This window comes from Fulmarus glacialis, unplaced genomic scaffold (assembly GCF_000690835.1).
Source record: "Fulmarus glacialis isolate BGI_N327 unplaced genomic scaffold, ASM69083v1 scaffold33791, whole genome shotgun sequence".
Taxonomy (NCBI): domain Eukaryota; kingdom Metazoa; phylum Chordata; class Aves; order Procellariiformes; family Procellariidae; genus Fulmarus; species Fulmarus glacialis.
The window spans coordinates 4,177-14,092 of record NW_009195226.1 but is presented as its reverse complement, the minus strand read 5'-3'; the positions used below and the strand labels follow the sequence as shown (position 1 = coordinate 14,092).

Here is a 9,916-nt window from a genome sequence, read left to right as displayed (position 1 = left end):
CAGCAGGAGCTTATTGTAAAACAAACAAGAAAAAAGAGGCAGAGTTAGAAAATACAGCAGCGGCAGCAAGAAAGATTGCAAAAAAGAAAGTGTGTTTAGACATCAGTGTCCTGATATTCAGAAAGAGACTTCCTCTTTGTGGCTGTAGATAACTGCCAAGAGAATTTTCCCAATGCAAGAAACTATAAGCATATGTTGTAGTATTTAGACATGTAACACCAGTTGTGCCTCTAAAATCAAGTAAGTAGATATATAAATGATAAAAATCAGATGTGTGTGTGCTTTGGTTTTTCTCTAGATGCTAAATGAAAGACTGGCTTTAGAAAATTAGGGCTTAAAAGCACTTTGATATTGGTGGGGAGGCAGGCAGAAATTATATCCTCTCTTGCTTTTCTTCCTCTATTAAGAAAGCACTTTTTCTCAGTTAACAAATGCAGAATCCACTTTCTGACCCCAAAGATAGTTATGCATTTCGAGTAGTCTGAACAATTTGTTCTTTTTTTAAAACCTTTTTCCCCTTAGTTATTATTGTTCCTGAGATTATTTATTTGGATGGGAAGATGAACATCTAGAGGACTAAAGGTTGTGCTAATGCCTTCTTACCCTCGTTTTATTACTGTGTTCTGTGTAAAGCTCTGATTTGGAACCTTTCAGCTGACAGTTTATATTATGCTAATCGAAATCTGTTTACTGGAAATGAAATTTGAATACGCCGTAAGCTTGCTATCATTAATAAACTTCTTTTTTATTTTTTTCAGTTGGATTTCCAGTTTCCCCTTCTAGTATTGATGGTCTTGAAAGTGCATTTGGATCCAAGACATTTTCTATCACTGAACAATCAAGGGCCTCCTCTCCTATCTCAGAGCAATAGAGACAGCTTAATATCATATGACCTCATTTCTCCAAATTAAATGAAGAAAGAATTTTCTCTAGCTTTCCATGAAGCTCAGCTATTGCCTGTTAATTTTGACTGTTAGTGCTGATCTTTCAATTGGATTTACACTGGAAAATGTAGCTTTTAACGGGACAGCTTTTGGGTCTTTCAATACATCACTCAATACAGTGTCTCAAGCTTTAATAAGTTCTCCAGCACACCACGATATCATAGCCAAAGAGGGGACCAGTATTTTAATTGAATGTAAACTGAACATCAGCCAGTATGAATATATCCTTTGGTATAACTCCAGAGGACACCTGCTTGAACAGAAAGATGAAGGTGAGCTTTCCTGCTGGTTTTTATCTTTCAGTATTCCCCCTTTATACAGTATCTGAAAACCTCTGGGACTTTATTTCTCTTCCTATCCTCCCATTTTTACAGTTGGGAGATAAGGAGAGAGCAAGACAAAGCCCTTTGCCCTCTGGCATGTGGCATGTGAATTACACCTGAGTTCTTCTGTCCTAGCCCAGCCAGCCAGCTATGGTGCCCCACAGAATCATTTCATTCAAGAAGCATTGCAGTATTCAATACAGAAGAAATGAATCTGCATTCTACCATACTAACTGATGTTTTTATTTATTATTGCTCTGGTTTGTATTATATTTTTCCAAACACATGAATTAAACACAATTCTCCACAAATTGTGACCTTTTCCAGCTGGCAATCAGTGCTTTAATTTTGTTACAGGATTTTGTTAAAGCATGGGGTAACTTACTAAATTTATTTTCTGGTTTATGTACCAGTGAGACGGTGGAAACTAACGCAATTTGTAATGGCCAGCGATGAAATACGTGCTGTTTAACCCTTTTGTACAGAGGGAGAATATATTTTCCTACCCATTGGCTTTTATAGTTCTGTCCCTGTAGTTTTTAATTTTCAAAAAATAATGTCTTTTAGAGATGCATGTGGTTTACTCTACTCTATTAGTATTAATGAAGGTCATCAAGCTAATTGATAGGATCTTCTCGGAGGCCATCTTTCTGCCTTAAGTATTCAATAACCTCTTTGTAGTTAGAATGCCATTTGGCTATTAGTTCAAAGTATAGTAATTAGAAGAATGAGTTATGAAAACAGTTTTTCCCCTAAGTTATAAATGCATAGGAAATACTGTATAAAGCTAGCTTCTTTTATTGATTTCTTTTTATATGGGTTTTGTATATCAGCACTGCACGCTCAGCAGAAAACTGTGTCTCAGAAAATCCTGTGTTCTTTTGCCAGCAGAGCCATTTACAGACTCTGATGTTTTTCATGGGTCACTTGACTTCTGACTCCGAACGTATGGAAAATTAGACTTTATAGGGGACAGTCTTTCAACATAGTGTTACACAGTGGGTGAGAAGCACTACTTAAAAATTAGGTTCCCTGTCAGAAAGAGCTAGCAGTCCAAAAGCACACAAGAAACTGCAGATGAGAGAAAGCAGTAGAACCAGAGTAGCAAGTGCGCAAAATAATTTACCATTGAGCAGTAAGAGTGGTACCTGGTTTATGGCTTTCTGTATCAGAAGGATGAAAAGGAAATTTCCATCCTTGGTGTACTGTTTGTAGTATTATCCTAAAAATGGACTGCTTACTTCCAGGCTCTGTCTCTTGTTGATGGAGCAAACAGCATGTGTCTGGTTTACCAAGTGATTTTTGTTTCATTACCTTTTTTTTATTTCTTTTGAATCTCCAGGTGGACGGTGGAGGATTGCTGATAATTCCCTTAACATCACAAAGGTCAACTTTGCTGACCGGGGGCGATACACGTGTGCAGCTGTTAATCGTAATGACACCTTGTATTACACAGTCACCCTGAGGGTTATCTTCACCTCAGGAGACATGAGTATCTACTACATGATTGTGTGCCTCGTTGCCTTTGCTATCACCCTCATTTTAAACATAACCCGTCTGTGCATGATGAGCAGTCACCTCCGCAAAACAGAGAAAGCTATCAATGAGTTCTTCAGGACGGAAGGGGCTGAGAAGCTTCAGAAGGCGTTTGAGATAGCCAAGCGTATCCCTATCATTACATCTGCCAAAACGCTGGAGTTGGCCAAAGTCACTCAGTTTAAGACCATGGAGTTTGCTCGGTACATTGAAGAGCTTGCCAGAAGCATTCCCCTGCCACCGCTGATCCTTAACTGCAGGGCGTTCATGGAAGAGATCTTTGAGGCTGTGCGAGTTGACGATCCCGATGAAGTTGGTGAGGAGGAAAAACAGACCCAAGCCTGCGGTACCCAAGCTGCAATATACCCCATCAACCCAGAGATCAAGCGCAGCGATTCACCAGCTGGGGATTCAGATGATGGGTCCATGAGTGAGCAAGGTCAAGAGATAGCTGTTCAGGTGTCCATTCACCTGCAGTCAGAAGTGCAGAGCATTGACACTGTTTCTCACGACAGCTGCCAGTTTGCGCCTTCTGAGGAAGGCACCTGCTGAGTCCAGCGATCCACTGTTGTGAAGGAAGCACCGGTGACCCTAGGATACTGCGAGAAAGGGGTCTGCAAACAAGCTGCCTCAGTCCCACATGCACAAGAGTTTTCCAAATTGCAAAGTGCCAGAACTGCTACTGATACCTGTATTTTCTGTCAGTGTATATCTAACGATATCAAGTCTGTTAGAGAAGGCCATTTGGAATATTGTGCAGTGGCTTTTCTTTTTAAAGCAAGCTTGCTATACTATAAAGCAAGTAATATAAATATTTACAAAACAGGAATTCTTTGTCCTTGGCTCCTTGGTAGCTTCTGATACTTCTGATCTATGTTGGAAGTGGCCAAGCTGAGCAAGTACAACTTGCAATAAGACCTTTTCCTTTGTGAACTCTTTCTTCCTTCACAGAGTGAGCCAGAATTCCTTTGAGTCAGTGTTGTCGTCCTGATGAATTGAGTTGTGTGCTCTTTTTGAATTGCCTCTTGGTGCGTGTAGCCCATCAGAACCATGGTGAGCTTGAACAAATCTGTTTTGTGTCATGTGCTTCTATGTTGCTATCAAAATGTACTGTACTTAGGAAAAGAATAGTACCAGGATCTGCTGCTGGATTAAATGAATTGTTGTAGTTTCAAAGCAGCTTAGAGAACAACCAGTGGGTCTCAGTTTTCCATGCATCTGCGGAAAACTTGTGCGTACTCTAGTGTGTGGGGAGCGAATTGTTGTTACAAAGCTTGTTGCTTAAACTTGGTGCTGATTGCCAAAGCGCCTTACCCTGGTTCTGTCTTACAGAGTGGGGCAGTAACATCTCTGCCGGCACTGTCTTTCTTTTGACTTTGCTGATTTCACTTACTATAGAAAATCCAAAGTTTTATATTGCATTTGACATTGTTGTGAGAAAAGAATGACAGTAATCGTGTTGTGGCATAATTTAAAAATGAATTCATCTACAGATCAGGTGTCTCAGGCACTTCTTTCTGAACAACATTATAATAAAGGAGGTGAAAAGTAGTGACACTTACTCACTTTGCTCTGGCTAGTACTCTCAGAAAGCAGTGGAAGAGAGAATGGTTAGCAGAGGGACTGGCGGAGCTGTTTGCCAGCCACTGTTTACAGGAGTAACTCACTGAACATGCCCCATCTCATCCGCTGAAGAGGGGTGGCAGAAGGGAGAGGTGCAGGTGCTGACGTACGTACACACATAAGTACTTCACCAAGGATCTCCCGCTTGGTTTCCTCAGCTGTAGAGATCCAGCCTCGAGGAATCAGAGTGCAGACAAGAATCTAGTTTCTTCTTTCACTCTTTGGTGCTGATTTTTTTTCTCCTTACCATTTGTAAGTTGTATCGCTTCAGTAGCATTTTATACCCTGTTGAGATTTAGTAGATGTAAGGCTTGTAAGCACTCCACAAATTAATTTCTTACAACTACTGGAAGCATATTGCCATATAATTTTAACAACTTGGCAACAGGAGCACCATTTAATTTCCCACAACTCTTTTTTCTTTCCGTATTACAGAAATGTCAGTCGAACAAGTGATTCTGGATGGCTGTTCAGGATTTTTAAGAGGATTTGACATTACATTTACATGAGTAGAGATGGAAAACTCTAGCAGGCACAGTGGTAATAACAGGGTGGGGCCATCTGTTTTAATGCATGCTCATCACAAACGGTCTGAACAAGTTATATTTATCGTATCATATCAGAGAATGGGAAACTGAAGCATCTATTACCATTTTAAACTACCTTCTGGGGAAAGTTCTACACCAGTAAATGCAGCCTAGTTGGCTTTGGCGTGTCAGATAAGAGCAGTGTTTGTCAGGAAGGAAGAAAATTGCTAGCCTTGGTTATAGTAGCGTTCTCACCAGCTTGGTACCATTTCCAAGACTGTAGCAAACGTTACCTGCTTCAGGGGAGTAAAGCCTGCTGTAGACACTTAGGATAGCTACTGCCCTCAACAGTAACTTCTTTTTAGCTTCCATAGTTTGATAGCACTTTATGTCCAGGTGAAAAGTTTGTATAGTTTTGTGTAACCTGTCTGGTTTCTTTTTGGAGTGATCAGTGTTAAAAGATACTCTTGTGGATAAATGCCTAGTTCTTTCAGAAGCCCTGCTAAGATGCTGCTGGCTTCACTTCTATATTACAACGAGCTCTGCAGGTTTGTTGCACATGCATGAGTGGAGATTTGGGGGTTTGCACCACTTTGGATGTCCTAGTTGAAAGAAGAAAGGCCACAAGAGAGAATGATCTGGTTTAATCTCCTTTGTGCCACCGGCCATCGGGATCATACCTGCATCTACCTTTTTTCCCCATAAACAGCTCTCCTTGCTTCTGTGAAACTGTTGGCATTATATGCAGCAGTACCATCTTGGACATTTTGACTCGAACTACATACGCAACGTAGAGATGCAGCTACAAAATCAAAGCTCCATTTAATTGCTTCCGAAGAAGCAGTTATGCAATCATGATTGATAGATGTCTCATCAGAAGTGGCAGCTTACAGGCAGCAGAATGACACTAGAGATGTGTCAGATGGGTGTCAGGAGAGCAGTTTGTAGATTAATTCAATCTGTTCTTTGATTTTTATACTTTATTTACATAGCTCCGAGTTCTTACTAAGCACAGTTACTTGGTGTTTTCATGTGTCCTGTTGCTGGTGGAGAGGAAGGAATGATCATGCATAAAGGCCCTCAGAAATGCAGTTGCAGTGTCAGTTGCTGCATAATAAAGGTAACAGTTTTGCTGAATTATTACAGTATTTTGTTCGCTAAATTAATTTCACTCCTGGGAAGGAGGCTGTTTTGTACCGATTTCAGTAAATCAGGAGTACTTATTAAATGTAGGAACTGATGTACTCCTACTGAATTCAATTAGAGCAGATTTGAAGCTCTAGTGTATTTTACAAATGATGTTACAGGATTTTTATGCATCTGAAAGCAAGGATGATGGTGATGTTATACTGTAAATGTGATTTCCAGAGAATGAAACCTGACACTAGTTTCCAAACAACTTGTGAACTATTCTTGTTATCCTGAGTAGATGTGTGCACTTAAATTTGTTTGATGCGTTTAATTGAACATTAACATTGAAAGATGATGTAAACGTCAGTGTTTCTCTCTTAACTTTTTGTAGGACAAGGAGAGTCTACAGTGGTTTCCTTGCTTTAAACTAAATTCTTTGACAATCACAAGGCTATTTTTCTCTTCTTTGTGACTTACTTTTATTTTAAATAATGTTAAATCTACTTGTTATCCAAGAGTACCTAAAACTAACTTTGTAGTAGTTATTTGTATTACCTGGATTGTAATGTAACTGTTTAATGTAACCACATAGGATTTCATACTTTCATAAAATGAATTGATAGATTTGCAAAATAAATTAAAAACAAAAGCCTCATTTTGTTAAGTGTTTTCTTTTTTATCAATAAGGGATGATGAGTAGCTGTCTATCCGAGGTTAAATAGCAACTGTATTCAAGTAAGCAGAATATGTTAGCCAGCCTGACAGAGGTTGCTGGGTTATTCAGTTGTCTGACAGACCGTTCCTGCTATGACATCGTTGGGTCTCATTTTTCTCTGTCTCAAAGTCCCCAGCAGCATCTGTAGTAATTGTTACCAGCTGCTTAAACAAATAGTTGCAGACCTGAAACAGTTTCAGGAAGGCCCATGCGTTCTCCTTGATCTCACTTTTGCAAGCTAAAAGGGCGATTGTGAAGTGCAGTAACCTTCAGCCACAAACCTGTATTTTCTGTTCTTACCTTTTTCACTGGATTGTACTGTTCTATACTGTAATCACTTCTTCTTTTTTTTTTTTTCTTAAATCCTCCTCAAAACCCAGTATATTTGGATGCAACTTACCTCCTAAAAGGCAACACAGTACAAATGCGGAGTATCTAACGCCTTCAAGTGACCAAGTCTGTGTCGCTGTTTTTCCAGTGAGTTGCTGAGATGGCATAAAGAAATTTCCACTCCTGCACCAAGGGAAGGATGTGGCCTGCTCTCACTCTGCATGCCTAAAGCTGCAGGAGATGTAGGTCTGACTTGACCCTTGCTCTATGCTAGCCAGCAGTTAATTAAATTATACGGGGAGGGAATAACATCTCCTGGAGTATTGTGCTAAGCATACTGAGCGTGGGAAGGAGGGGACCACCCCACCTCATTTTGGTGACCAGGCTTGGGTTCCTGAGCCCTTTGCAATCAATTCAGAGTATTAAACTCTGCCAGGGGGTGATCCCAAGCCCCTGAGTGAGGCACTTACCTATCACTATTGGTCACACCGGGAAGCCGTATTTCCCACGTGAGCGTCTGATGTTGCATGATAATGGATGTCTCCTCTATGCGCGTGTCATGCAGCTCTGGGTGCCAGCCTGGAGCACAGAATAAAAGTGCCCCTAGTTAAGTTTAAACTGCAGTTGCCCCCACCCCAAACACCAAAAATCCAGCTTGCTGAGAAACCCTCTCTAGTATAGTCAGTAGGGTTGCGCAAGTGTGAATGAAAGCAGACTTCACCCACACTGTTTTTAAAGAATAGTCTCTCGTTGCCAATCTCTGCACAAGGCAGATAATAGAATTAAAGCTGAATCTTGGGGATTTTCTCTTGAGAATCAGCTGCTTAAAGGAAGAATTATTGGACCCATACTCCTCAGGTTAGGTCAATGTTCAGTCAGCACCTGCTTTCTATCTCCATATTACGAGATATGCATGAATGGTAATGGTTCAGTTTCTTGAAGCTCCTATAACCTGACTTTTCATGATCCTATCCACAGTGAACAAATTCATCTGCATGAATTTAAAGCACTTTTCCATTTGGATAACAACAGATCATTGAAAAGGTAGCTGCATTAAGGATGACTATACTTAAGTTTTAGGTGTGCTCCTTAAAAAATACAATTTTTCTTAATGTTGCAGCACTCTCATCTTGTGAGTCAACTCTCCTGCCGGAGACACGCAGTGGAGACGCCACAGTGTCATTCAACTCAGACAAGTTACAGCTTTATCGACTTCCATTCAGCCAGGTCATTTCACACCAGCTTGCTCTCCCTCCTCTTCATTTTTTTTACTGTATAGCAGCTCATTCAGATGTGGAAGGGAGAATTACACCATCACTCCAAAAAAACCTGTTTTGCTAGATGTTCAAGTATAAAAAAGCCCCAAAAGCTGAGAAGTTGTGCTTTATCCCTGGTAAGACAGTGCCTATTCTTTGGTCACGCTTGGCTGCCAATGATGATAATAATACTGAGCAATTAGGCCTTTCATTTTCATTAGGCTAATTAATTGTTTGCACAGTGCCCTGAATATGGAATCATTTTCCTTTGGAAAGAATAAAATGATTAGAATGGCTTCATCCCAAGATGCTCAGAACGTATTTTTTTTATTTTATGGGAGAAAAATTCTCTTGCGCCCCAAATGCAAACCACATACTTGAGTGTTAATGCCTGCGCTGGGACGTTTACATCAGCAGAGACGCACACAGATTATACATATGTCCATCCATCTGCCTCCACACTCCATATGGTATCTGGGGTTTCTGCTGCATGTCAATGAGTCTGCAAAGAGGCTGGAGCCGTCGTCGCATGTGTGCTGCCGGGCTTGTATGTCAGCCGTTGTCAGACGCTGGAAGAGTGATGAACACATCCCCTCGGAGATCAGCTGTCCACAGCACAGACGTGTGCCAAAGGCAGCACCGCTGTAATTACGAGCGCTGTATTGTGATAGCACTCGGAGGGCAGAGCGCTGGCAAACACGGTAAATGTACTGAAGACTGTCTCCAGAGGTTTATACTTTAAGTAAATCAAAGGCAAATGAAACCTGGGCTAGGATTTCATGAAGAAGGGTACCCAGTGGATACGATATTGCAGAGGCTATTGCTAGCTCTGGTTTTTTTATGTTTGTCCTATTCAGCGCCTCTTGGTGCTACGGTATTATTAAATACATATTTCATATTAAATTGTTCCAAGTGTAACACAAGCTTGCAGAAAGCCGTTTCAGTGGAAAGTCAGGGGATGTATTCAGCCTTAAGTTTAAGAAAGAGGCTGCCATCACACAAACTTCCAGTAAAGTAGTTGGAGACAGCTAACTGGAGTTCCCCTTGCCTTTCCTTCTCTCTGCCTCTGGTGTAAGGCCTGTTATGGGCCATCTGCAAGAGATGAAAGTGAAAATTGTGTCTGGTGCTACTTTCTCTTCCTCTAAAGATCAGGGCCCTGGGTTAAAGGCAGTATGAGAGGCCACCCAGGAAATGCTGTCAGACAACTCCCGTCTTAGAAAGAGCCGCTGGCAAAGATGTCACATATCCCAGGCATTCTGTTATCCTGCTAAACTATCCTGACTACTGGAAAGATTTCCCTAATATCTGCTCCCAAGCATCTCTAAATTCATCACCCATCTCGTCCTATCCGTGCCTACTGCTGCTACATCTGCAGTCCAGATCAGGCCACCCCAAACACGCAGGAATGGAATCAGGTGGCGACATAAAGCAGGGCCATACTTGGTGTCGTGGTTTAACCCCAGCCAGCAAATAAACCCCACGCAGCCGCTCGCTCACACCCCCCCCCCCACCCCGGGGGGCTGAGGGGGAG

At 41.3% G+C, this 9,916-nt stretch overlaps 1 protein-coding gene across 1 annotated transcript; it reads left to right on the top strand.

The window, feature by feature from the left end:
- The first annotated feature begins 754 nt into the window (after positions 1–754).
- MFAP3 (microfibrillar-associated protein 3) lies at positions 755–3,786 on the top strand. The gene is made up of 2 exons (XM_009588039.1): positions 755–1,216; positions 2,610–3,786. The coding sequence occupies exons 1-2, from the start codon at positions 940–942 to the stop codon at positions 3,353–3,355; spliced, it is 1,023 nt and encodes a 340-aa protein (XP_009586334.1). The 5' UTR covers positions 755–939; the 3' UTR covers positions 3,356–3,786.
- Positions 3,787–9,916: the final 6,130 nt, after the last annotated feature.

Bases quoted from the DNA above. Each gene is read 5' to 3' on its own strand.
- MFAP3 (XM_009588039.1), top strand. From the start codon at position 940: ATGAAGCTCAGCTATTGCCTGTTAATTTTGACTGTTAGTGCTGATCTT. The intron at 1,217-2,609 runs GTGAGCTTTCCT...TTGAATCTCCAG, and splicing joins GCTTGAACAGAAAGATGAAG to GTGGACGGTGGAGGATTGCT.